Below are 27,500 nucleotides of genomic sequence, written 5' to 3'. Positions count from 1 at the left end.
GGTGCGGATAAGAAGCGGACATCCAGTGATCCATCCACACACACCTCGCCCGCTCTGATTCTCTTCACCTCTCCTCCTCCATAACCTTCCCTCCATCTCACCACCCTCTCCCTCCTTCTCTGCCTCCTCTCTCTCTCACCCCTCTCCTCGTGAACCCCACTACCCCAATTTATCATTTGGATAAATTGACCATACATCGATCAGTGCCTCTTCAGCCTCACTCTCTCTCTCGCACGCACGCACACACACACACACACAGAGAGACGCGCGCGCGCGCGCACTGCAGCGATTAACATGGAGACGACCAAGCTGCCTCCGACCAGCCCTTCCTCGCCGACCACCGGCTTCTCGGTCCCGTCGGCGGAGAAGGTGGATGGCTTCCCCCGGAGGTCGATGCGCAGAGCCCGGCAGAGGAGGTCCCACAGCTCGTCCCAGTTCCGCTACCAGAGTTCACAGGTGGAGCTCACGCCGCTGCCTCTACTCAAAGGTGGGTAACAACAAAATCTCTATATATTTATATAACTCACTTTTTTTTCAGGGAAAAAAAGAAGAAGAAGGGTAGCCAGGAAATTATGTTTTTGCTTTCTTTTTCTTTTCTTTTTGTTTTGTTTTGAGAAATACTGCCTAGTGGGCCTTTAGCTATAGATAACATTCTTCAGAATCTTCAGTATTTCCAGTCTTCATTCAAAGCTTTATGTTTAGTTTGACCAAAAGAGAAACCACTCTTTATTGCACTTGCTGCTGCTGATCTTGCAACTTGCATCGATTTACAGTGCATATCCGGGATTCCGGGAGCCCGCCTACTTTATCCGGAAATGCACACACACACACACACACACACACACACACACACACACACACACACACACACACACACACACACGATACGGTGTACACTACATGCACGCACTTTTTGTTTCCACTCTCTAGAGTCTAGACCCCTGCTTGCCACCAGTCTAAACTTTTTATCACTGGTGGTTAACTCTGAAAACAGACCAACAGATCATGGCTGGATATACAGCTGACTTTGAAAAACATTCAGCTTGGCAATGAGGTTGCCCAAAATCTCTGCCAGCATTGCATCCACAAATTAGAGGGCTGTTGCTGTTCAAAGAGGTTGAGATGTTTGACGCTACGCTACATACCCGAATACAAGGCTACTTTTGGTGCACTATTATTCCAGGTAAGGCAACCCTGTCGCTGTGCAGTTAATGTTCATGCATGCTGTTTATTAAGCCGTTTTTTATTTGTAGGCCTACTGCCATTTTGGCACGAAAAAACCACACAAAAGAGTGGGCACTATAGGGATATATGGGAACCAAAACAGAGTGGGCACTAGCCCCTCTCGGCACCCCCCGTAAAGTTTCTGACATTTGGATGTTCACTAAACATCAAAAACAAACATTTGGATGTTTACTAAACATCCAAATGTCAGAAACTTTACGGGGGCTGCCGAGAGGGGCTAAGTGGGCACTAGCAAATACAGAAAAGGTAACCAAGGGTGCCAAAAGGGGCTAAGTGGAACAGGCACCAGACCAGAAGAGTGTGCAGGGAAGTCTGGCATGTGGATTAGGCCTATACTGGAATATGCAACTAAATTCAGATTATTTTCTTTTCAGCCATCCAAAACATGTCACACACATTTTATATTAGTTTATTAGTTTGAGGTTAAGGTTAGGCATAGTTCTGTGAGATTAAGGTTAGGTTTTGGTGTAATTTTACTGAGGTTAGGTTCAGGGTTGAGGTTAGTTTTAGAAATAAAGTTTGGGCTATAGGCATACAGTAGTTTTACTGTAGCCACAGTGCCCACATTTGCCCAGTTGTCAGACTCCTGGTACCCACTATACCCACTCTTCCTGGTACCCAGTTCCCTTCTCTTGTGTCTTATTCTTCCCAAAAACATGGTACCCAGATTTCCCTAGTGCCCAGCCTTCTGCCTTCCTGTACTCACAAAAATGGGAGATATTACGAGGGAATGAATATTCTGTAGGCATCACCAGTGTGACCTTTTGAAATGATTATGCTGATGCTCGCCCCTTTCCTAGGTACAGTATACTGTTGCTGTACAGTAGGTTCCGTTTGCTCTGTGTGTTTTCATTCGCCATAGAGCACCGAAGTCCTGACGTAACTCGCTCATCCCGACGATTCCCCTGGTTCGCGGAAGTAATTTCTCTATGGAGAATAACATGGGGTGATCTTAATATCGTCTACTATAAGCGTTGTGGTCCAAAAATAAACAAGCTGTCTCGGCGTTATTGTCAGGGAGGTGTCTCTGTATCGTTTGCAACAGTCAGTCACTCATATATGATACAGTCTGCTTCTAGCGAAAATCTAACTAATTCAGCAGCAGTAACATTAGCGTTTTCTCTCAGTCAGTTGATTCTTCATATCCATATGAGTGAAGCGGCCGGGGTGACATGTTCATTTTTCAAACACAGTTGTTATATGAGGCGATCTCAAATCGCCTCAATGGGGATTTCAATGCAACTAAACAAATACATGAACCTGGGGACAGACGCCCTCTACTGAAAGTGAGGTCAGACTTCGGTGCTCTATGCAGCTGGAGGGAAGGCTCAAGACAAATAGATGGAGCCAGGATTGATGTCATATTGTTAAATATAGCGTTGTTGTCTGCACTGCATTTCTTAAACTCAGACCTGCCCAGATCACGGCTGTGGTGTGCCTGTTCCGTAGGCGTCATTTTGTCAGAAAGGCAAAGCTCATACCGTAGTAGCCAGGTGTGGGTTGAATAGTATTTTCAAGTCCCATTTGTGGGTTAGTTTTGCAGCCTTTGTGCCATAAATGGATGGGATTTGACAATTCCTTATCTCTGGGACCTCAATCCATACTAATCCATACTAACTCTGAGAGTTACACAGACCCAGATAAGGGTTACTTGAGCCAAACACCTGCATGTGAGACTGTCCGGATTGTCCATACAGACTGCTGATGTGATGTGGCAAACCCCGGCTATCGGGTAATAGGCGTATCCCATGCTGGATAAAACAGTACCACATTCATTATTGGACAGGCTTGATAAAGGATGGAATTATGACTGAAAAATAACTAGCCATTTTGTGTCAGTGAGCGGATATTTCTTCAGTTTGCACAGTAGTTATTTCTTTATCCTGCACCTGCACGGCTGCACCCAGTTATGTTTGATGTGTGTATATATATTCTTTTGGATAAAGGCCGGCTATTATGATATTGAATAATATAATAGTATTTTATGTAGTATAGTATTGAATAAAGAAAAATCACACACGTGTGAAGTGAGGGGCGATCTTATCATCGTAAATCATCTCATTCCGGCCAATCAGAATTTGCATCCTCACCTTCGTCTTCAATGTTTGTGTTACGCAATGTTTGTGTTTACAGGAACACTCACCATTGTCAATGGGATTTAATGTTTGTGTTAGGACAAAGTTTGTGTTAGCACATATAGTCACATACAGTACACTAAAAGCTGGCCGTGGGGCTGTCGCCACAGGTGATATGTACTGTACAGTATGGACCTGCACTAATGTCTGTTATTTCTTACAAGAAAAGTCTGAGAAAACACAGTTGTACCGTTGTATCAACCACTGATTGGATTGTGGTCGTTTGTATTGGCATATCATGACTCATACATCAGCAACCATGAATCATGGACTCACAAAGGTGGTGTACTCCTTTCAATGAAAAATCTTTTTAAGGTTCCCCCCAAATAATATAACTTCTTCTGACTGAAGGCTAGAACTTGTTGGGAAGCAGATACGAGTAAAAAAAAAATCCCGATCAATAATTTTGTACAGTTGCTTCTAGGCCTGGTCAGCTTAAGGGGAGATTTATATTTCGTTGCGTACCGGTGTCACCTGCCAAAAATAGCTGATGTACAAGCTGAGAGCGTGTCACAGCATGCCATGTTCTGAGTTTGCAGATCGTCTATTTCAGGCGCACACAACCAAGTGTAACTCAGCCTTTACTCCGTTATCTTTCAACTAAGTCTTTATTTATTCTCTTCATATCACACCAACCTTCTTTTGCCCTCAATTCTTTCCCACATGCTCTCCTTTCTGTTTCTCTGTACGCACACACGCATGCACACGCACGCACGCACGCACGCACGCACACACACACACACACACACACACACACACACACACACACACACACACACACGTCACCTTCTTCAGGCTGTGCATGTTATGTGTCATTGTTCATGCTGATGCTGACCCCTCTTTATAAGGTGACTTTCCTTTTGATGTAACCTGCAATCTGTTTCCATTAACCCTCTATGACAAAAAGACCTTTGTGCTTTTACAGATTTGCGTGGGGGTCTCTCTCTCTCTCTCTCTCTCTCTCTCTCTCTCTCTCTCTCTCTCTCTCTACAATTTACAATTTAGGCATTTAGCAGACGCTCTTAATCCAGAGCGATTTACATTAAGCAAGAACAAAAAGCATGGCAATGCATCACATACATGAAGTAGGTCTCATGAATCATACGTAAGCTAAGAACGTAACAGTGGAATATCCATAAAATGAAACTATGCATATATGTAGTGCTGTTTACATAAAATGCTATAAGTCTACATTAAACTGCCTCTCTCTCTCTCTCTCTCTCTCTCTCTGTGGGGGGGGGGGGGGGAGGGGGGAGGAGTAGAGTGCACGCTATACTCCTAAGTGTATTTCCAACTTCACTGACAGTGATATGGCTTGCAAGGCGAAGCCTACCATAAGAGCATGTGCAATGCATGATGGATCCAAGATGCACTGTAACGGTGCACTGTACTGCCCAATAAGCTTCCACAGTGATCCACTCATGTATACACACACAGCAGCATCTTTCTGAGTGTTCTGAGGGAATACCAGACGACTCGCCCTTTTTCCAACTCGCCCCCGCAAAATGTGTTAATGTAGTTAACAGTTAATTTAGTATTTCCCTCCCTCTCTGAAATCTGAAATGATCTTGTATTCAGATTTATTTGATTGTATTATAGTAGTCGATACTCTGTAAAATTAAGAAAGAATAACATGAGACAGAGACGTTGACTGCTTAATTAAGTTAATTTCGTTTTATTAACCCATTCTGACCTGAGATCAGATTCATACGAGGTTTCCACTGGATACACACTGGTCTGATGAACCCATTCTGACCCGAGATCAGATTCTAAAAATGTCAGTCGTTCTTCGATTTTTCAAAAAATAGCAGACCTACAAGCTCGTATCGCGCCACTCGGTGGCGCGATATGAGCTTGTAGATCTGCTATTTTTCAATAGCTAAAGCATAACATGATGCTGACACCAAAATGGGTGCCCGTTCAGAATGGGTTAAACACATTTCTTCCATGTAGCCCATGTTTTGTAATGGCATCATCATGCTCTTATACCCGTGGAAAGACACAGTGAACTTAACAATGATACATTTATATGAGAATACCTTTTATATAATCACCAACATGAATTATGTTTGTTATTTACAGCTAGGTAGAGTAGCTGGGCGAGATGGAAAAGGGCCTTCCGTACCTGTTACCTTCTGAGGGTGTTAATAAGGACCCCTGGAGGTCCATTTTGACTGTAGCCTAGAAGGCTTACTGCTGCGGCAGTATTGCCTGATTCCCGAGAGAGACTGATAGTAGAATGCAGCACTAATGCAGTGAAAATGCAAGAGGAGGGAATTTTACATTGTTTTTTAGTACCAACTATGAAGACCTGTACATGTACTATAACCACCCTGTCCCTCCTCTCTGGAGTAATCCTTTCTACGCTAAAAAGAAGGAGAAATGTGCTGGAGAAATTGTGGAACAAAAATGATTTAACAAAACAAACCAGGGGTTCTCAAATTAAACAAATGTATATACAATGACAAAAATGTACATTACAGAAATTGCTTCATTATGGTGATATTGAAACATATTAGAATAATAAGTAAAAAACATTTTGTGTGTGTTTTCAAGTGAGTTTAATTACAGTGAAAGACAACCAAACACCTCAATGACTTGTAGAATCTTAACCATTTAACCATGACCTAAGACTTTTTGGAGATTCCTGCCAGCGGTTTAACAACTGAATTCACGGCAGAATGTACTTACTGTAGAAAGGCATCATAAATATTAATTAAAAAGACATAGCAATGGTACGGCGTACTAGTCCAATAATAAATGAGACAAATGTCATTTTCTTCCATAACAGTAAATCCATTTTAGTGTCTGAGGTTGTATAGTTAAGTGCACTAGGCAGCACACTGTCTGCATTTTCCATAAAGTTTCAAGCCAATGCTCAGTGGTCTGCAATAAGCCATATTTAACGTACATCGTACAATGGGGGGCTTATAGATTGGCTATTTCCAGCACGCAACACCATTTGTGTGAGTGCGATAGAGCATAATTTGAGCATGAGATTATCCATTTCCTGCGTCCTTGTGGGAGGCATTTGACTTTGGGGGCTTTCCGCTTTTTGCCATGAAACATTGGACAGGAGCCTGTGGGAGATTGTAGTAAACCAAAATGTCAAGGATCCTTCAACCTTTTCAAGCCATGTCTCAAGTGAGAAATGTAATGTAAGAAGAAAACCAAGTGCTCGAGTCTCGATTGAGATAATATGCTGACGTCCAGCTAAATGCGAGGTGCTCAGGGGAGACAGGGAATGCCTTAAGCTGGCCTCAAGTACACTCACAACTAGCCATGGATATAGGTATTTCTTCTAGGACATTGTAATACAAATACAAACTTTTAAAAGTCATATAAGGATGAAGACCGATTTGAACCTGCATGGGTTTTCCTCATGGCATGGCTAAAAGTTAAAGATTGATAAATTGAATCAATTGTCCTGGAACCAAGAGGCGCATAAGTGCATTATATCACGGCTCTTAATCAACTTGAATAAGGCTGTTTTCATTCAGTGCAGAGCCAGACCCAATGTTGTGAACCACCATGATGTGATTACCTGCCAGCTCATTAAAGCAGAGGTTCTCAAAGTGGGGTCCGGGACCCCCAAGGCTTCTTGAGGGGGTTCCAGGTGAACAAATGGACCCCCTAGAGGTTCCATTTTGTACACTTTCAGAGTCATGGGTGTCGCGGTCGCCTAATGCATAACAGACTGAGGGGTCCTTGAAATGTTAAAGTTTAAGAACCACTGCTTTATAGTCTTTATAGTTACGTAGAGATAACTTACTGTTAGGCTTACTGTTTACACCTTTTTGGAAAGCATATGTTTTTCAGCTGAATTAATTAGATGTAAGAAAGTAAACCAGGTTGCATCACAGATGGAACTTCATTGACCTACTCTCTGTTTCAGGAAACGTGCGTGTTCACACGGTTTTGTCATGACATTGCTGCCTGGGGCAGTGGAGACCTGTATGTACCCTTTGCTAGCTGGTATGGCACTATTTAAAAATAGACAGTCTGATATGAAGCTTGTAATGTTCTTGTTTCTACCAGCTTTTACGACCACAGGGCAACTGTATTTTGTTTAACCTTTATTGTCGTCTTCATAGAATCGCCTATGGGGCGTGTGGCACGTGACCACAGAAGTACATCCATAAAACCTCACAATCAAATTTGGATGTGGCGTGATCCTTGGTCCACCCCCGAGGTGATATAAATCAGCGTCACGCCTTATCACGTCATTCCAACGCTTCTTTTGCCCGCTGAACACACTGTTCTACATCGCTCGTTAAGCTACCACCAGCTGCACTGTTGAAGCTGTATCCCTTTACGACGAGTACTGTACTTGTACAACGGGATTTCACAGACCGTCATTATAGGTGAAAGGTGTGTGAAAATCTTTCAACATTAAAAAAAACAAACATTGTACGACAAAAATAAATAAATAGTCGTAACAGTTGAACAGGTTGAACAATGAAACAAAAAACTCCCATTTAAAAGAAAACTCCCATATTACCAAACAGAACTATAACTAAATATTACAGACAGTAATAATCAATAAAACATATTTAAGTTAAGTTTAAGATGCACACAAATGTGGAATGTGGAAACACATTATGGTGTATGAAATATGAACGTCCATGTAGTCGAGCAGATGAGTATATATGAAACAGCTGTCCGGATTTGTGATAGAATGCTGAGGCATTGTGGCTATTAGGCATAGTTTGACTCTGTTGACTCTTGTCTTGTTAAAGCACTGTAAAGTTTTGTCTCACAAACACTTTCCTTGTGAAGTGTAAAATTATGCATGCAGGTCACATAATGTAGCAGCTGGTCATTGGCGCTGAGGGAGCATGGACAACCTCAACAGGAACACACATGCAGCAGTATTATCGGAAACAAACAGTATGCCAGCAATCACGGATCAATGTTTTTCTTTTATTGAGGGTCAAAAACAAACACGTTTCAGGCTAAGAGCCATCCATCATCAGCGTACAGTATATAACACTGTTAAATCCATACATGGACCATTAGGATTTTAGGCAAATGGCATCATTACGTACGGTTGGTGGCGTAGTGTACAGTGAGTGCATTAGCTCAGTGGACCATCCAGTAATTATCTGATGCATGCTGCTAGAATGAAGAGATGAACTGGATTCTGAATGTTTAAACGGGTAGTGTTCAAAGTAGGCACTGACAGCGAGCTTGCTGTTTTGCTTGCTCTATTTTCGTCGGAGGGTCTTCTTTTCCTTTCAGCTTTTCCCTTCAGGGGTCGCCACAGCGAATCATCTGCCTCCATCTCACCCTGTCCTCTGCCTCCTCTTCTCTCACACCAACTAACTTCATGTCCTCTTTCACTACACCCATACATCTTCTCTTTGGTCTTCCTCTAAGGCCTCCTGCCTGGCAGTTCCAACCTCAACATCCTCCTTCTACCGATATATACGCACTATCCCTCCTCTGGAGTCTGTACGTGTCCAAACCATCTCAGTCTGGCCTCTCTGGCTTTATCTCCAAAACATCTGACATGCGCTGTCCCTCTGATGTACTCGTTCCTGATCCTAATCCATCCTTCGTTCGTTCATTCAAAACTTTATTTATTCTCGAAAGACATTGAGGTCACCCTCATTTGCAGTGTCGTCGAGATACAACACAATACAACATTTAAAAGCAATAACCTAAAACGGAACAGAACTGCAACATTTCCTCATCGTGTGATGTAGCACGCATGTTTAAAAACAGTTGCAGATACTTGGGGGTAAGTCTGCAATCAAAGATTTAAATTGAGCGTATGTTACTCCCAGAGAGAACCTCAACATTTCAGTCTCTGCTACCTCCAGCTCTGCTTCCTGTCTTTCTTCAGTGCGACTGTCTCTAGTCTAAACCATACAACACAGCCGGTCTCACCACTGTCTTGTACACCTTCCCTTTCATTCTTGCTGATACTTTCCTGTCACACATCATCACACCCATTTTCTCCACCCATTCCAAACTGCTTGCACTCATTTCTTCACCTCTTTTCCACACTCTCCGACTCCGTTGCTCTTCTATTTTCATCAGAGGGTGTGAGGTTGTATTCATTTATCGCAAGGACATGCCGTGATGGATTTACGTACTGTGCTTTTCTGTGGTATTTGTACTTTACATGAGTATTTCCTATTTCTCTGATCCACACTTTTACTCCACTACATTTATTTGAAAACTTTAGTTACTTTATTGATTTGGATTATTATTGCAAAACATACATTAAACACTATGTTTCAGACATTTTAAAATATCCGTATAGTACATTTTGAATTACAGACTTTTACTTATTATTTCTATATTGCAGTATTGATACTTTTAAGTCGAGAATTTGAGTACTTTTTCCACCACTGAGGACATACATTTGTGACTATATAACCTGTAAAGCGTGCACATTTCTCGTATAGCTTATGAACTTTCTTTTGTCTTGATATGAATTAATGAATAATGTAAGGCTGTGGTTCATTCTATAGGCCTTCAGAGAAAACAATACGTGAGCTGATCAGTGTTCACTTAAAGTGACTTTACAAGAGCACATGGGGGAACATGCCGTTTCATGTTCCACGTGGGGAAAAAGGTATATAGGCTTATGTTATGTAACCACCTGGATTTTAACCACGGTCTACCGCATGGGACACCAAATATACATATCTATACCGCTCATCCAAAAGGGATGCGCGGTAGACACCATGTATGTGCTATCTCACCTGACCAAAGGAGATGGTCCATATGAAAATAGGTTAATTTATGTGTTACACTCTCAGGCTTAACAGCTTAAACAGAATGCATACAATGGGTGCGTGCTTTGAAAATAGTAGATCTACAAGCTCACAACATATTGCACTGCAGATTCATTGTGATTTTGTAGATTTGCAATTTAAAATATGCACCTTAAAGGTCACTTCAAGTGGTTAAATGCACCCTTAGTGTAAAAACTGTTACGTACATTAGCAGCACAGTGGTAAGGTAACTACATACATTTACTCAAGTACTGAGTTATGTACAATTTTATAAAACCACTCCACTAGAAAACAAATTACCCACTTCAGCCCTATATATATATATATATATATATATATATATATATATATAGATCAGCTCACGTATTGATATATATATATATATATATATACACACACAAGCTCACATTGTGTCCGTTTGTTATACAGTTGAAAACTTGTACAATGGGACATTCTGCATAATGACTACTTTTACTTTGAGTACTTTTTGATACCAATACCTTAGTTTTACCAGACTTTTATTTTTAACAGAGTATGTCTACAATGTGCAATTAGCAGCACTGGAGGATATTATTGTACGTACTAATCGTTTGGTCAATATGTGTAATACTCTCTGGTATTTCTCAACATATTTTGGCAGTAATTGCGGTACAGTGAGTACAGTATACTCAGGTAATGCAATCCTGCGTGTGTGTGAGCTGCTCGGCTAACGGATGATCTGCGACGGCCAATAAAAGAACAGTAGGGATAGTCAAGCCAGCCAATCGGTCAATAAAGAATATGGGGTGCTAGAGTATATCACCGCTTGGCTGCAGGCCTGTAATGCATACACAAACATACTAATAATTTATACACACACACACACGCACGCGCGCGCGCACTCACACACAGAAGTATAGCAAGATGCACACGCACAAGCACACACACGAGCACAAGTGCACATATGCATGTATGTATGTTCCCATTGCAGTCAGAACTGCAGCATCACTCCCAACTTCCCAATCTTCCGCCGTAGTCTGAAAACCCACCTTTTCAGACTCCATCATGGCCCATAGCACTTACCCCACCCCCTTAGATAGCATTTCTGCAGACTTAGATAGCATTTGATACAGACTTATAGCATGTTATGTAGACAGCACTATAATTGCATTGTATATAGTCATAGCACGCCATAGTACAGTATAGTATAGTATAGTAGTATATATGTATAGTTTATATGTATAGTTTCATTATATAGATATTCCACTGTTACTTTCTTAGCTTACGCATGTTTCATGATAAATGCTTTTATGTGATGTATTCCCATGCTTTTGTTCTTGCTTAATGTAAGTCGCTCTGGATTAAGAGCGCCTGCTAAATGCCTAAATTGTCAATTGTAAATTGTATGTAAGGTATGATTGGACATGCACACACACGGACACACAAACATCGCGAACACACATGCATGCTGGCTGGTACTGCACGCACACAAGCACGCACACAGCCTTAATGGACTCTGTGTTTTTATATAGAAATAAGGATTGCTGCATTGTACAGCAGTATACACTATGTCCCTAATGGGCTCATAATATAGATAGCCAAGATCAGCATTAACTGACTGGGTGGGGATTTGTATGTACATATGCTGGGAATACAGTATGTGCAGTATGAACACACACATACATACACAACCCGTTATTAGAATCTTTATATAAATCATAATGCCATTTCTCTTTTTTCCCCCAAATAAACAGAGAATATAGTTGATCTACAAGCTCACAACAATAATAATAATCTAAGGCTATCATTAAAATGCCTCTATTAGAATGGCATTGTCATTTTAGAGACATACAAAAACAACCTGAGTCTTGTTTTTGGGGAATTGGCATTCGTCAAGCCTCATTTTCGCTTCTGTTTAATTATGGAGCAAGGCGCTGTAATCTAAGGCAAGGGTGCTTAAACTTTCTTTTTTGCTCGGAGACGCAGAGAAATAGAGAAATACATTTGCTCTCACACTTGGACACAAGCTCTAGCAACCTCCCTTGTAGAGGGAAAGTACGGTAGTTTACTTTTCCCACTATACGTCATTACGTTACAATGAACTTGTAATTATTAAATTACAAGTTCATTGACGTATAGTGGAAAAAGTGAACTTCTCCTCAATTGTCCGTCACAAAGGGACCTTAACAGTTTCCGTGCTTTGAATGGATTACTCCAGGTTAATGTCGCTGCCATATCGGACATACGCGAGTTTTGTTTTATGTGTTTAATCCGCCGTAATGTAAACAAAAAAAAGAAAATTCTTCTTCGCCGCGGAGAAAGAGAGTAGGCGCATCTGTTGTGATAAAAAAAACGGAAATCGTCACATGCTGTGGGCTGCTAGGGCTTCTGGGAAATTGAGGCCAATGCAAATGAATGGGGTACAACGCCTCATGGAGACGAGTCTTGTGTGCGTCTTCCGGGTGCACCAAGATGGTGGATGGTACGATTGGATCACAACAAACCGAGGGACCTTTTTTCGCTGGATTTTCGCGGATTAAAAGCCCAAATAATTCAGCGTATGCTCTAAAGGTAATACAACAATCTCGGCAGTGAAGGGGGGTTGATTAAAAGTCTGATAAATCGTTTTCCGCAGTCAAACTGTTAACGGGGTCCCCTGACCCCACTTTGAAAACCACTTGTTTAGGAACCGATGAAGTAGTATACTGTTGTCCATCCTCTCTTGTCTCTCCTCACTGGAACTGTCAATACAATATTTGAGGATGGTTGGCAATAAAATCCGGGGTAGAAGTTAATAGCCCTGGGAATGAGCTCAGCTAATTGACTGTCATCATCTCCATACCATCTCCATTAGTTCACATTCATAGTCTGACTGCAAGCATGCAGCCAATCATCATCAATAATGTAATATATCCATTATCCAAGCAAAAGCAACAAACTGTCTGTCTGTCTTACCCACCCATCTGTCCATATCTATTTTCAGAACCTGATTGCCTAACTAGACACATCTAGCTACTGTACCTATCTAGTGTAGTTATTTATCGTGGGAACAGCAACATACCGCTCTGTCTGGACATGAAGCTTGTGAGTCACAAGACCACAACCACCAATCCAAATTCATATCTACTGACAAAACATTTCTACAAGCTCTAACGCTAACCATGGTCTTGAACCTCTTTATAAACTATACAAGGTTGTACAATAATCTAATGTTAGGAAGATGTCTTGATTGTGAGCTACAAAAATAAAATAAAATTATAGTTCTCAGTTGTCACACACAGGCAATGTGGACAAGGCAACGGGTTAATACGAGAAGATAAGTCTATGTAAAGTAGTATTAGTATTGACTAATATCTAGAGTTCTCAAACTCTGCCCGAACCCGACCCGACGTTTTCAGCCGGGCTGTATGCTAATCAGTAGGGCTGGGCCGGGCCGGGAATCGGGCTCCATGAAAAAAAACTAAAAACGAGATAAAGTGCCCCTTGGGGCACAGGTCTCCACCAGGGCAGGTCAGGTTGTGGCCTCCTGGTGGCGCTATAATAGGCTAATGTGAAAAGGGTGCCATTTCTTCTTACTCCTTGGATGTCAATTGGATGATTTGAGGCATTTTGTTCCAAAAATTTGTTTTGCAAAAATCCACCTGTTGGTGGCGCTATGACAGGCCAATGTGAAAAGGGTGGGATACATTCCTCTGCCTTCCCTGTGAAAGATTTTGCGTAAATTGCACGCTGCGTTCATGAATTGAGGCTTTTTGTTCAAAAGGGCCAATCCTGCAAACTTTGAAAGCCAATGTTAGCCAATTAGGATGGAATATGAAATATCGGACAGATGCGTCTTGAACACATGACTATAGAGATAGTGTGTAACGATTTGTGGGATTTTTGGACAGAATCTGGAGGAGTAATATAAAAAAAATTGTTTTTCAAAAGTCGGCCCCCTGGTGGCGCTATAACAGGCCGTTCTGGAAAATTTGGGGCAGAGGTTCATCGTTGGCATCCAGGGAGTGTGTGTGCAAAATTTGGCATCGACCGGGTTAACGGTGCAGGAGATGAGCTGTTAACAGACGGACGGACACACGCACACACACGTGAGAGTATGTTTCGCACAGAGTGCAAAACATACTCTCTCCCCATGCCTTCGGCCTGGTGGAGACGAAAAGAAAAGAAAAAAAGAAAAGGTCTGGCCTAAAATCTATGCGAATTAGTCGGGCCGGGCCAGGTCTTGGGCCAGATCAGTTAGGGCCCAGTTAGCCTTAATTTTCAGGCCTGTTGAGAACTATACTAATATTTACTCTTAGTGCAGCAGTGTATCTCTACAGTTGAGATGATGCATTGCAAACACACCCAACCACGCTCCCCTGTCATGGGTGTTCTGCAGCTGCTGCTGTCCTAATCAGGCTAACTCCATGTTCTTACATGAACGATTTATGTCTCGTTTATACAGCCAGGCTTTAAAACAGTCTTTGTATATATGCAGTGACTTGCAGGCAACATAGAATGTACAGTAGTACCACAGGAGGTGTGGGTGGAACTGAATGTCTCTCCACATCATTTATCTCCTTTCTCCTTTAGCATTACATTTTCGTGGGGAAATTTGTGACAAATGTTGATTGAATAATAGTTGGATAATTTGCCCAAAATGGGGACGCCAGGGTCAATTTGGCAACTGCGGCTGTGATATATTAATCTTCCCCTGTCATCCTAAACACAGCAAAGTGTTCCATTTAACTCTCATTTTCACAATTAAGTTAACACTGTGGATTCTTGCTGTGGTTTGCAAGAAATCTCAAAGAAGTATTGTTAAACCTAAACGTCCTTGCATTGAGTCTACCTGTGCTTTCCACAGTTTCCAGTTGGATGTCTGGATTATATAGCGTACTCACAGTAGTAGCAGTACTGTACGTCAGTGGTTCCCAAACGTTCTCATGTCAAGGACCCCCCAAATTGACACTAATTACCCCCATTTGAAAAGTTATCCAGGGACTCTCATAAGAGAAGATTTTTACGGCTCTAGCTGAGATTCTCAACCAGTTTATTTTCAAGTACCCACAGTTTGACATGCATTAGGCTACACAGACCTCCCATTCAATGACATTTCTATCTATTGGGACCCCCAATTTATAATGTAAAATCAATGTTAATTTAACTCTTGAGAGTGTACAAATGGAAGCTTGGTTCCATTTGTACACTCTCAGCGTTACAGACCTATAAGGGTCCATTTGGTTCCAAACTATCATTTAGCTGGGGACCCCCTGGAACTCCCTCAAGGACCCCTGGGGGTCCCCGGACCCCACTTTGGGAATTACTGCTGTACGTTGCCACAACACCAGACACGGCCTCTGATGGGGGAGAGGAAACACTGATGACAAGTCATAAATATTTTCAATCATCAACTTACGTTCTGTGAGATGACAAATTACTGGCAAATGGTTTTGACACATGGGGCTTCCCTTACGGCAGGTTCCCCATATCAATATATCAGATGTATGTATCTTCTGATAATAAAGGATATGGGAAAATTGATATCTCACAAAAGCAGTTTAATAGAGCCTCGCAGTCCCGCCCCCTTTCATGACAATGACGACAGGCCAGACATTTCAAAAGTATTTATTTTAAAGATATGTAAGCCTCGAACAAAGCCAACTCGGATCGAGACAAATCATGACAACAAACACAATATTTTGGGCCGAACAAATAATTACGAAGAAGAAAAACGACAAAAAAGGTGTTTTACCCTGCAGTTTTTTAAGTGGTGCAAAGCACTTCCTTTCTGACCGGGCACCCATTTTGGTGTTGGCATCATGTTATGCTTTAGCTATTGAAAAATAGCAGACCTACAAGCTCATATCGCGCCACCGAGTGGCGCGATACGAGCTTGTAGGTCTGCTATTTTTGAAAAATCGAAGAACGACTGACATTTTTAGAATCTGATCTCAGGTCAGAATGGGTTCATCAGACCAGTGTGTGTCCAGTGGAAACCTCGTATGAATCTGATCTCAGGTCAGAATGGGTTAAGTGAGTATGTGTGTGGGTCCCTGCCTGCCTGGCTGGCTGGGTATGTGTGAACAGGAAAACAGCATGGTTGTAACTCTGTCATTTCTCAAGCGTTTCGGACGCGGGGCGGCTCGCCGGAATCGGGCCGACACCCTGGGTGCGTTCCTGTGGGTCTGGAACCCCCCCCCCTCCGGGGACCCCCACACGGAGTTACACCACTCACTTCACACGGGTGTTGTCATGATTTGTCACGATCCGAGTTGGCTTTGTTCGAGGCTTTCAGATCTTTAAATAAATACTTTTTTAAATGTCTATGGGGGAAATGAATGGGGAATTATTTCCTGGGCCTGTCATCGTCATGAAATGACTGCGACGCCTTGGAGAATACAAGTGGGCAGACTGTGTGTGTGTGTGTGTGTGTGTGTGTGTGTGTGTGTAGACATGTATGCAGAGCAATCACGGGACATAATCTGGTCTATCTTTGGAGATTTGCTGCTGGCAGTTCAGGAGGACCACACACACACACACACACACACACACACACACACACACACACACACACACACACACACACACACACACACACACACACACACACACACACACACACAGTAAACGCACTTCTGCATCTGTGTGTGTGTGTGTGTGTGTTTCTTTGGCCTGCCGTGTGACAATGAACTGTAGAAGCAGTAGGCCAGTCTCATGACAGAGCTGGGTTTTTCCTGCATGACGAAGTCTTACAGTAAGTCCTGGGTTTTATTGCAATATGGGTCAAAAATAACCTCAATTGGGTCAACACGGAGCATGTGTCCCAGGCTATCAGGGTATTAACATTCAGTGGGTTTTACAAACAAACAAATAACTCATTCCTCTTACTCCGTCCAACAAGCCTAAATAAATACTCAAACTAATCCTGTGACCTGCATGCCATCAACACCAATAGATCTGTCCTCCCTGCTGTAGTGACAAGTAATCCCAGGTCAGCCATTTATTTATACAGTATATTTCGTTAAGTACCTGCGGGATCCCCCAGTGGTCTATAATTGGTCCCAACCTCTACAACAACATCTCTTTGGATAAAATTCTACATCTACAATCTCACAGCGCATGATTTATTTTTTTCGGGGGGGGGGGGGGGGAGAAGTTGAACTTTGAAGCCTTTATTTGACAGTGACAGAGGAGAGAAAGATGGGGAAGGACATGCAGCAAAGGGCCTGGGAAAGGAACTGGTTGGAATAATGTGTTCCTTCCTTCCACGCGCTACCGTACGTCCAACCAACTGTAAGGTGAAAAGAAGCGGCTTGGACTCCATACATAGAAGGAAGCATGAGGTCAGTCCACTGCCCTCTCCAGGTTGGCAGAGGGAGTGTAGTGCCCAGCAGCCCAGGATTACATTTAAGCAATATTACACGAGAGGGTGTGGTTTAACGTGATTTAGGTAAGGAACGAGAGGTAGTCGAGTTCCGCAAGCATCATTGAGGCCGATCTTGTAGTTCTTGATTCAGAAAAAGATTTCATTGCAAAACAACTCACCATAAGTACAGTGCAACGTAAGTGGTTAAGTTTTAATCATCATAGCTTAGTTTTCATCTGTGGAAAAAGGTAGTTGGCGAAAAATGTTTCGACGAAATCAACACCGCTAGCATGTACCGTAAATACCTGCAGTTGTCCCTTACTCCCTTATCTGTATGTAATGCTCAGCAGTAGACCCACTCTGGAGACTACCGTTGCTAGGCTTTATGGCTGATGATGTCAGACCCAGCTGGGGCATTTCTTGCAGGTGAAACACGACAACAGAATGTGCATCTTGGGCACTATAGGCATCATTTACAGTACAACGGGCAACTAATGCTGCGTGCAAAAGAAAACTGGCACAGTTTCCAGTGTTGGTTTACATAACCTTGCAAAGCTTTAGTTGCACACGATGCACTTATGTTATAAGACAGACCGTCTATCAGTTACTCGGAAAGTAGTACATATTTACATTTAACCCATTTTGGGGCGGGAACCCCTTTTGGTGTTTTAAGCATTATGTTGTACTTTAGCTATTGAAAAATAGCAGATCTACAAGCTTGTAGGTCTGCTATTTTTGAAAAATCGTGAAAATGTAGCTCAAATCTTTGAATATATATTTTTGAGTTTGTTTTTCACTCAAATCTTTGCTTCTGGGGGTCCATGGAACAACATATTTTCAGATGGGGGTCGGTGGCATATTACATAATAATTTTTGGGGTCCTTGACGTGAAATATTGAGAACCACTGATATAGAAACATGAGGTTTTTCAGAAATAAATACATTACATAAATTTCGACGTCAGGCCTAAATGGGTTAAGTATTGCACCCGAGTGCAATTCTGATGTACTTTCACTTTACGTGAATACTTAGATTTGCCATTACTTTATTACAAAACATTAACCAATTAAAGCCCACTACTACAGCTAATCTATTTGAAAATAGTGAGCTTGCAAATTGACAAAGTTTGGTAAAAATACTTTGCACTTTTGTATTGTGCACATAATTCTTATGCTAATACATTTGTATTACTGCTCAAGTACAAGTTTGAATACGGGCCTTTTACTTGTAATAGAGCATTTCTATTATTGCATTATTGCTAAACTTTAACTGAGTACATCTTCCCTGCTTATAAAACATCATCAGGCTCAGCAAATTTAGATTTTAGTTTTAGTCATATAGTCTCTTGAATAGTTTAGTTTAGTTTAATTTAGTTTCGGTCAATTTTAGTCACCTGGAATGTTTTAGTGTAAATATAGTTTTAGTCAACTAAATCTACAGTTGATTTAGTCGACTAAAATGTATTTTGGCGGGCCTTGGTGCCGTTGTAACGACACACGAGACGCGTTGTGAGCTTGTAGATCTTCTATTTTCAGCATGCAACCAAGTGTAAAATGACTAAAATAACTGTCCACTAGTCCCTTCCTAACATTTTAGTCTAGTTTATTTTGTTGATGAAATTGTCAATATACTTAGTCTTAGTTTTAGTCATCATAGCTTAGTTTTCAATTCGTTTCCATTTAGTTTTCGTCGGTGAAAATACGTAGTCGACGAAGCCACCTTAAAGCCTCTCATTAAAGAGACAGAATGGAGAAGAGGAGGGGTGCCCTAATAAAGCCACACACACCTTTAGAAAGACATGAAAGCCTTTATATAAATGTGAGTCTGCATTGAAAGAAAAAAAGCGGAACACGGAAAACAACAGTTTGTCACAGAAATCATCATACAGTTAATATGTATGTGTGTGTGTTAGGCTGCACAACAGTGACACTTGGTTTTTGAAAACCAACCAAATGCAATTTCTGTGCTCAGACACAGTTAGCCAGCCAGCCAGGCACACACAAAGCTGCTCAGACACAGTTAGCCAGCCAGCCAGGCACACACAAAGCTGCTCAGACACAGTTAGCCAGCCAGCCAGGCACACACAAAGCTGCTCAGACACAGTTAGCCAGCCAGCCAGGCACACACAAAGCTGCTCAGACACAGTTAGCCAGCCAGCCAGGCACACACAAAGCTACTTACTTAGATAATTGACAAATATATAAAATCACTTTAATATATACAATATGCATAGGCAGTAGATATTACAAAATTATTTTACAAAATTATATATAAAAAAAAATATATATATATAAATATATATATATATATATATATATATAAAATAAATTATTTGAAGTAACCACTTCAAACATAAATATACAAACAGTATACAGCATACAGTATACAGTATACAGCAGTAAAAGTAAACGAGAATAAAAAAATACACTATATTTGAAGCAACCACTTCAAATATAAAAGTACGCTCTAAAAAAGCTAAATCTATGTGGGCGTAACGTAACTAGTATAAGGCATTTAAGCTAAATATGAATTTTCTGTTCATCATTGGTATACAAGAAGCACAACACTACAGAGAATCAGTTTTTCCCATTGCTATTGTTCCTGTTTTTTTGTTTTTTTTTCTGTTCCTTTTTTTCCCTTTCTTCTATTATTTGAATCATTAAAAAGGTGGGCATAATAAGCTTCGGCTTCAGCCCAAACCTTTTCAGTCAAACTGTAATTCTGAAACCCCCATTCTGAAATGTACTGTACTGTAAATGACTGAGATAAATAAACTAACTAACTAACTAACTAACTAACTAACTAACTTAAGGAAGTGGTTGCACCACTAGTGTTGACTAATCATTACAAGTAGTAGTAGCAGTAGTAGTTATTTTGAAGAAAAAGAGGAAGTCTGTTTCGGTTGTAGCCAAGCTGCCATGACTGACAAGTTGTGACAGTATGATGCCGGCAAGCGCTATAGTCTAACTAACCAAGAACCCACGTGGATTAAACACAAACTTTTAGCCAAAGTTCATATATTTTACGATATTAAAACCATGCATCTGTGACTTAAACAATGTACTCACTTTGGAAGTATGTTACACATGGAACCTCCGCGGCATTAGGTGAGTAGTTAATTGCAGTCAAAGTCTCATGCTGGCTCAGGCTCTCATTAACAGCTGCCCAATTTGTTTTAAGGCTACAGTACAGTAATGTTACGGTCACTGCCTGCAAGAATGTGATGTTATTAAATTGAAGTTATCTTAGCCTGCTTATATCGTGCCCTGAAATAGTACTTGTATTTGGAACTGTTTGGCCGCTGTGGCAATTGTTATAAACATATTAGTTGAAGTGGGTCTTAACTCTCAAATGGTTTGAATTTGTGTGCGAGAGAACTGCAGTAGCCGAGGCTTGTAGACGCGTTCCCACAGTGCTCAGGTAGTCGCAGTGAGACTGATCTTACCATATTGTATTGCAGTGATGTCAAGGACACCCATTTGAAACCATGTTATGCCAGGAAACTCCTTAAGATTTGTGTTGGTAAAACATTTCAGGATATAAAAATAGACCCCGGGGGGGTCCCTGAACTTCCAGACCCGCAGGAACGCGCCCAGGGTGCCGGCCCGGTTCCGGCGAACCGCCCGAGTCCGAAACGGTCAAGAAATGACAGAGTTGGCCCAGGCGGTGGCGTAACCGTCTGGGCACCCGACTGGTAATCCAGTCGCAGTGTGCCGTGGGTTCGACTCCCGAGCCTGACACGGCCTTTACTGCATGTCTTCCCCCCCCATCTCTCTCCCGTTTCCTGTCAGCCTACTGTCTGTCCCTTCAAAAACTAATAAAAGGCGTAAGCCGCAAAAAAATATCTTAAAAAAAAAAAAAAAATGACAGAGTTACCATGTGTGGGTCCCCAGGGGGTCACTGTACTGTACTGTACTGTACTGTACTGTACTGTACTGTACTGTACTGTACTGTACTGTACTGTACTGTAATGTACTGTACTGTACTGTACTGTACTGTACTGATACACCTGTAATCATCATATAAGTTAATATGTATGTGTTTGTGTGTGTGTGTGTTAGGCTGCACAACCATGACACTTGGTTTTGAAAACCAACCAAATGCACTTTCCGTGCTCAGACACAGGTAGCCAGCCAGCCCTGCAGGTAGCCAGCCAGCCAGGCACACACAAAGCTACTTAAAGGGACACTTCACCATTTTTAGAAGATTTAGAACACTTTCCTGGGGATTTTTACGTGTGTAATATGTGGTTTTAGATATTTTAGATTTTAGCAGTGAGCCCTGTGTCTCTGATGTCATGGACACTGGGCTAACTTCCTTTCTGGACTTCATTTCCCATAATACTTCGGTGCACTGCTCCTCCTTGTGGATAGGGGGATGGCTGTCTTACTGAGACAAGTAGTCCAGGAAGTAAGTGAGCCCAGTGTCCACGACATCAGAGACACTGGGCTCACTGCTAGCTAACATCTAAACTATCTAAAACCACACACATAACACACACACATAAAAACACACACATAAAAACACACACATAAAGACCCACAGGAAAGTGTTCTAAATCTTCTAAACGTCATTAACATATATTTTTTTGCAAAAAGGGTGAAGTTTCCCTTTAAGGAAATTGGTTGACTGAATAGAGAATACTCCTTCAGACAAAAATGTAAACAGCATTTGGTACAGTCAGACATAAGACACAAAACGTCCTGTGTACTGTAGGGCCTATATAGTCACTACTAGGCTATTCAATTCATCAACATAGGATGAAAATAACACGATAATAAATGTCGTCAAGAAATACAAAACACTATGTAGAATGGAGAAAAGGGGAAAACGGCAGCAGTGAATGACGGCTCCTTTCTATTGCATTTATCTCCGCTTGTGGTCTCCTGATACACGATTTTTCAGGCCAGTTTTGAGATAAACCAGTGATTTACATCTTTTAATGGATCCCTGGGGGGTCCCTGGACCCCATTCGAAAGAGAGACCCTCTTTTATTGCACATGGTAGGCCCTGGCTGTCTGTGACACACTGTACTAGTACTGTCTTCTTTCTTCAACCCATTCTGACCTGAGATCAGATTCATACGAGGTTTCCGCCGGACACACACTGGTCCTGATGAACCCATTCTGACCTGAGATCAGATTCTAAAAATGTCAGTCGCTCTTCGATTTTTCAAAAATAGCAGACCTACAAGCTCGTATCGCGCCACTCGGTGGCGCGATATGAGCTTGTAGATCTGCTATTTTTAAATAGCTAAAGCATAACATGATGCTGACACCAAAATGGGTGCCCGGTCAGAATGGGTTAAGACCTGAGGCCGATTTAAAAAAAAATGGCTTCTAAATCCTAATGGTTTTCTGAAAAACCTGTCTTTCTATGTCGGTTGTGCTCAACATTTTTCACGTCAAGGACCCCCAGAATTATCTGTATTTGGCCACGGACCCCCATCTGAAAATCTGTTGTTCCAGGGACCCCCCAGAAGCAAAGATTTAAGTTAAAAAGTTCGCTCTGAAAGAAAATATATTCAAAGATTTGTGGCACATTTTCACGATTTTTCAAAAATAGCAGACCTACAAGCACTCGGTGCCGTGCTATGAGCTTGTAGATCTGCTATTTTTCAATAGCTAAAGTATAACATAATGCTTAAAACACCAAAAGGGGTTCCCTCCCAGAATGGGTTAACCTCTGAAATGCTGTACTTTGTGGAAATAAGCTACAATCTAGAGCTAAGTATGTTACGCTCCCATCTCACATGATAACTCACATGTAACTGCGTGCGTGCGTGCGTGCGTGCGTGCATCTATGTGTAAAGGAGAGGCCAGCTGTATTGGCCTGCTATAGGGTTTCCGTTGAGCATGATGGAATCGGAATTCTCTATGACTCTGAAATCAATTTAGAGAGAGAAGATAAGAGACAGAGAGGGAAACCAAATACAAGTGCATGAGGAAAGAGGAAATGAATGAACATTACATTGGCACGAGAGGACAGACAGACAGACAGTATAGTGGGGTGGGGTGGGGTGGGGTGATGGACGAGTGATGAGGGAGGCAGTGGGAAAGCAGATGGAAAGGAGAGAGATAGATGTGTGAAGGAGAGAGATAGATGTACAGTGTGAACAGAGATGCTGGTGTGAAGGAGAGAGATAGATGTACAGTGTGAACAGAGATGCTGGTGTAAAGGAGAGAGATAGATGTACAGTGTGAACAGAGATAGATGTACAGTGTGAACAGAGATGCCGGTGTGAAGGAGAGAGATAGATGTACAGTGTGAACAGAGATAGATGTACAGTGTGAACAGAGATAGATGTACAGTGTGAACAGAGATGCTGGTGTGAAGGAGAGAGATAGATGTACAGTGTGAACAGAGATAGATGTACAGTGTGAACAGAGATAGATGTACAGTGTGAACAGAGATAGATGTACAGTGTGAACAGAGATGCTGGTGTGAAGGAGAGAGATAGATGTACAGTGTGAACAGAGATAGATGTACAGTGTGAACAGAGATAGATGTACAGTGTGAACAGAGATAGATGTACAGTGTGAACAGAGATGCTGGTGTGAAGGAGAGAGATAGATGTACAGTGTGAACAGAGATAGATGTACAGTGTGAAAAGAGATGCCTGTGTGAAGGAGAGAGATAGATGTACAGTGTGAACAGAGATGCCGGTGTGAAGGAGAGAGATAGATGTACAGTGTGAACAGAGATGCTGGTGTGAAGGAGAGAGATAGATGTACAGTGTGAACAGAGATAGATGTACAGTGTGAACAGAGATGCTGGTGTGAAGGAGAGAGATAGATGTACAGTGTGAACAGAGATGCTGGTGTGAAGGAGAGAGATAGATGTACAGTGTGAACAGAGATGCCGGTGTGAAGGAGAGACATAGATGTACAGTGTGAACAGAGATAGATGTACAGTGTGAACAGAGATGCCTGTGTGAAGGAGAGAGATAGATGTACAGTGTGAACAGAGATGCTGGTGTGAAGGAGAGAGATAGATGTACAGTGTGAACAGAGATGCCTGTGTGAAGGAGAGAGATAGATGTACAGTCTGAACAGAGATGCTGGTGTAAAGGAGAGACATAGATGTACAGTGTGAACAGAGATGCTGGTGTGAAGGAGAGAGATAGATGTACAGTGTGAACAGAGATGCTGGTGTGAAGGAGAGAGATAGATGTACAGTGTGAACAGAGATAGATGTACAGTGTGAACAGAGATGCTGGTGTGAAGGAGAGAGATAGATGTACAGTGTGAACAGAGATGCTGGTGTGAAGGAGAGAGATAGATGTACAGTGTGAACAGAGATAGATGTACAGTGTGAACAGAGATGCTGGTGTGAAGGAGAGATAGATGTACAGTGTGAACAGAGATAGATGTACAGTGTGAACAGAGATGCTGGTGTGAAGGAGAGAGATAGATGTACAGTGTGAACAGAGATGCCGGTGTGAAGGAGAGAGATAGATGTACAGTGTTACGAAACCCTTATGTTAGCAGAGTCTAGAGGCTATGTTACGAAACCCTTATGTTAGCAGAGTCTAGAGGCTAGAGTAACACAACATAATTTGTATGGGATACCAAGCATTAAAAAGGTGCAAATAAATGGAGACAAACACAAAGTTCGAGGCAAAAATGACCTTATGGCATTTTAGTGTTAGAGCAAGTGAATATGTACAAGTTTTACAAATAGTTCAGAGAGTTCAAAACAAAAGTATGCCACTGCCAGGGGACACGGATGTTGCCAAAATAATAAACTAAGCAGCTAAGGTGAACACAATGCTGTCTAACTAACTGACATGAAAACAAAAGCCTGACTGCCTAGCTACACTGTCCAATGAGGATAAATACAAAAGTGGCAACCATCCCTTACCTAGTGTGGTTTAACATAGATTCTGCCTACGTGTGGTCTATGTATAGAGGCCCCCATCTTACCTATCCCAAGGCAGGGCATATGCGCTAGACATTAGTAGCAGAACAATAAGAACAGGTCTGTGGTCTACAAACAAATACTGCGGTTGTTGAAGAGAGAGCTAGAGATCAGGCACTGAGCCCAACACAGCCCTTTTATAGGGCACAGGTGAGTGTGATTGGTTGAAGGCGGAGCCAGGGAATCAGAGGCTGGCCAATGAGGGCTGCTGGATTCACACTGGTGGTTATGGATCTGTAGAGAATGAGAGAGGCAGAGGGGAGAGGGAAGGAGGGACAGGGGAGGAATACAGAGACCCTACAGAGAACCCTACCTACGTGGCACGTAACATACAGTGTGAACAGAGATGCCGGTGTGAAGGAGAGACATAGATGTACAGTGTGAACAGAGATGCTGGTGTAAAGGAGAGAGATAGATGTACAGTGTGAACAGAGATGCTGGTGTGAAGGAGAGAGGGATGATGATGATGTCATCTTTAAATCCAAATCCATGTGTTTCATGGCCTGCACATGTTGGGGCTTTCACTTCTAGTGATTTTTAAGTGGTGCAACCACTTCTACATCCAGCGTGCAATGTCCGTGTAGCTGTGTACCTGTTTGTGATGTACCTGTAACCTGTGTGAGCACGAGTGGTGTGCGCATGCGTGAAATTGGAACGACAGAAGTATGTGACATGGCTGCCACCTGCTGGACGCAAACGATACAGAGAAGAAATTGGAACGATACAGAGAAGAAATTGGAATGATACAGAGAAGAAATTGGAATGATACAAATTGGAACGATACAGAGAACCAATAGACGGGAGTTGCACCACTTGGTTCACACTGGTGTGATTTTTTTACTAGTTGCCTATTTTACTAGTCGACTCGTTTAACTAGGCCATACCTATTATGTAAAAATAGGTAGGCTTATTTTTATTTTTTAAATAATAGTTGTACATTTAAAAATTGTGTGCATTGGTGACTATAACTATAATCTAGCTGTTCTTGAGGCCTACAAAAACGGGAACCCCCCCCCCCTAGTCGACTAGTTGCTTAACCCATTCTGACCGGGCACCCATTTTGGTGTCAGCATCATGTTATGCTTTAGCTATTTAAAAATAGCAGATCTACAAGCTCATATCGCCCCACCGAGTGGCGCGATACGAGCTTGTAGGTCTGCTATTATTTGAAAAATCGAAGAACGACTGACATTTTTAGAATCTGATCTCAGGTCAGAATGGGTTCATCAGGACCAGTGTGTGTCCAGTGGAAACCTCGTATGAATCTGATCTCAGGTCAGAATGGGTTAACTCATCCAGTGCCACCAGGTGGATACCAGTTTTGGCCCTCGATGCCACCGAAGCCCATTATAAATAAAAGAAAGAAAATGAAATTCTATTGTGCATGTCATGTGCATGTCATCACCTGCAAAATATGGATTAAATAAAATCCATATTTATTTTTATTTTTCAAAAAGGCGTCCAAAGGCGCCATTGGCACTCTCGGCCACCAGGGGGGAGGCGTCCAAAGGCGTCAGGTGGCACATTAAAGCCCTATAGCGTATGTTATCCTGCACTTCTGTATTCTTATTCTCCATCATGCTCTGTGGTGGAACGTATTATTAGCAGCTGCAGCATTGGCTTATTTATTTAAAGGTCTCATGGCATGCTGTTTTTCCCCAAACATTTAAAGGGACACTTCACCCTTTTTGCAAAAAAATATATGTTAATGACGTTTAGAAGCTTTAGATCACTTTCCTGGGGGTATTTATGTGTGTAATATGTGGTTTTAGTTATTTTAGATTGTAGCAGTGAGCCTGTTGTCTCTGATGTCATGGACACTGGTCTCACTACCTTCCTGGACTACAATTCCCATAATTCTTTGGTGCACTGCTCCTCCTTGTGGATAGGGGGAGAGCTGTCTTACTGAGACAACATGTAGAGAGACAACAGGCTCACTGCTACAATCTAAAATATCTAAAACCACACATAAAGATCTCCAGGAAAGTGTTCTAATGCTTCTAAACGTCATTAACATACATTTTTTTGCAAAAAGGGTGAAGTGTCCCTTTAACGATAATGAATATAATATTAGTTCCATTGAGCCAAACCAACATACTCTGAAAATGCGTCAACTGACTTTTG

At 41.9% G+C, this 27,500-nt stretch overlaps 1 protein-coding gene across 1 annotated transcript in view; it reads left to right on the top strand.

Annotated features, from left to right (window-relative positions):
• Positions 1-294: 294 nt before the first annotated feature.
• ppp2r5b (protein phosphatase 2, regulatory subunit B', beta) overlaps positions 295-27,500 on the top strand; it is a gene marked incomplete at both ends in the record, with an annotated part of 72,468 nt that continues 45,262 nt past the window's right edge. Inside the window, one exon of the mRNA XM_083789577.1 lies at positions 295-487. Coding sequence (XP_083645703.1) covers positions 295-487 — 193 coding nt within the window. The remainder of the gene's footprint in view (positions 488-27,500) is intronic.

The sequence above is a fragment of the Protomyctophum parallelum genome (assembly GCF_964188405.1).
Source record: "Protomyctophum parallelum genome assembly, chromosome: 18".
Lineage (NCBI taxonomy): Eukaryota > Metazoa > Chordata > Actinopteri > Myctophiformes > Myctophidae > Protomyctophum > Protomyctophum parallelum.
The sequence above is the reverse complement of the archived record's forward strand: the minus strand, read 5'-3'. Positions and strand labels throughout refer to the sequence as shown.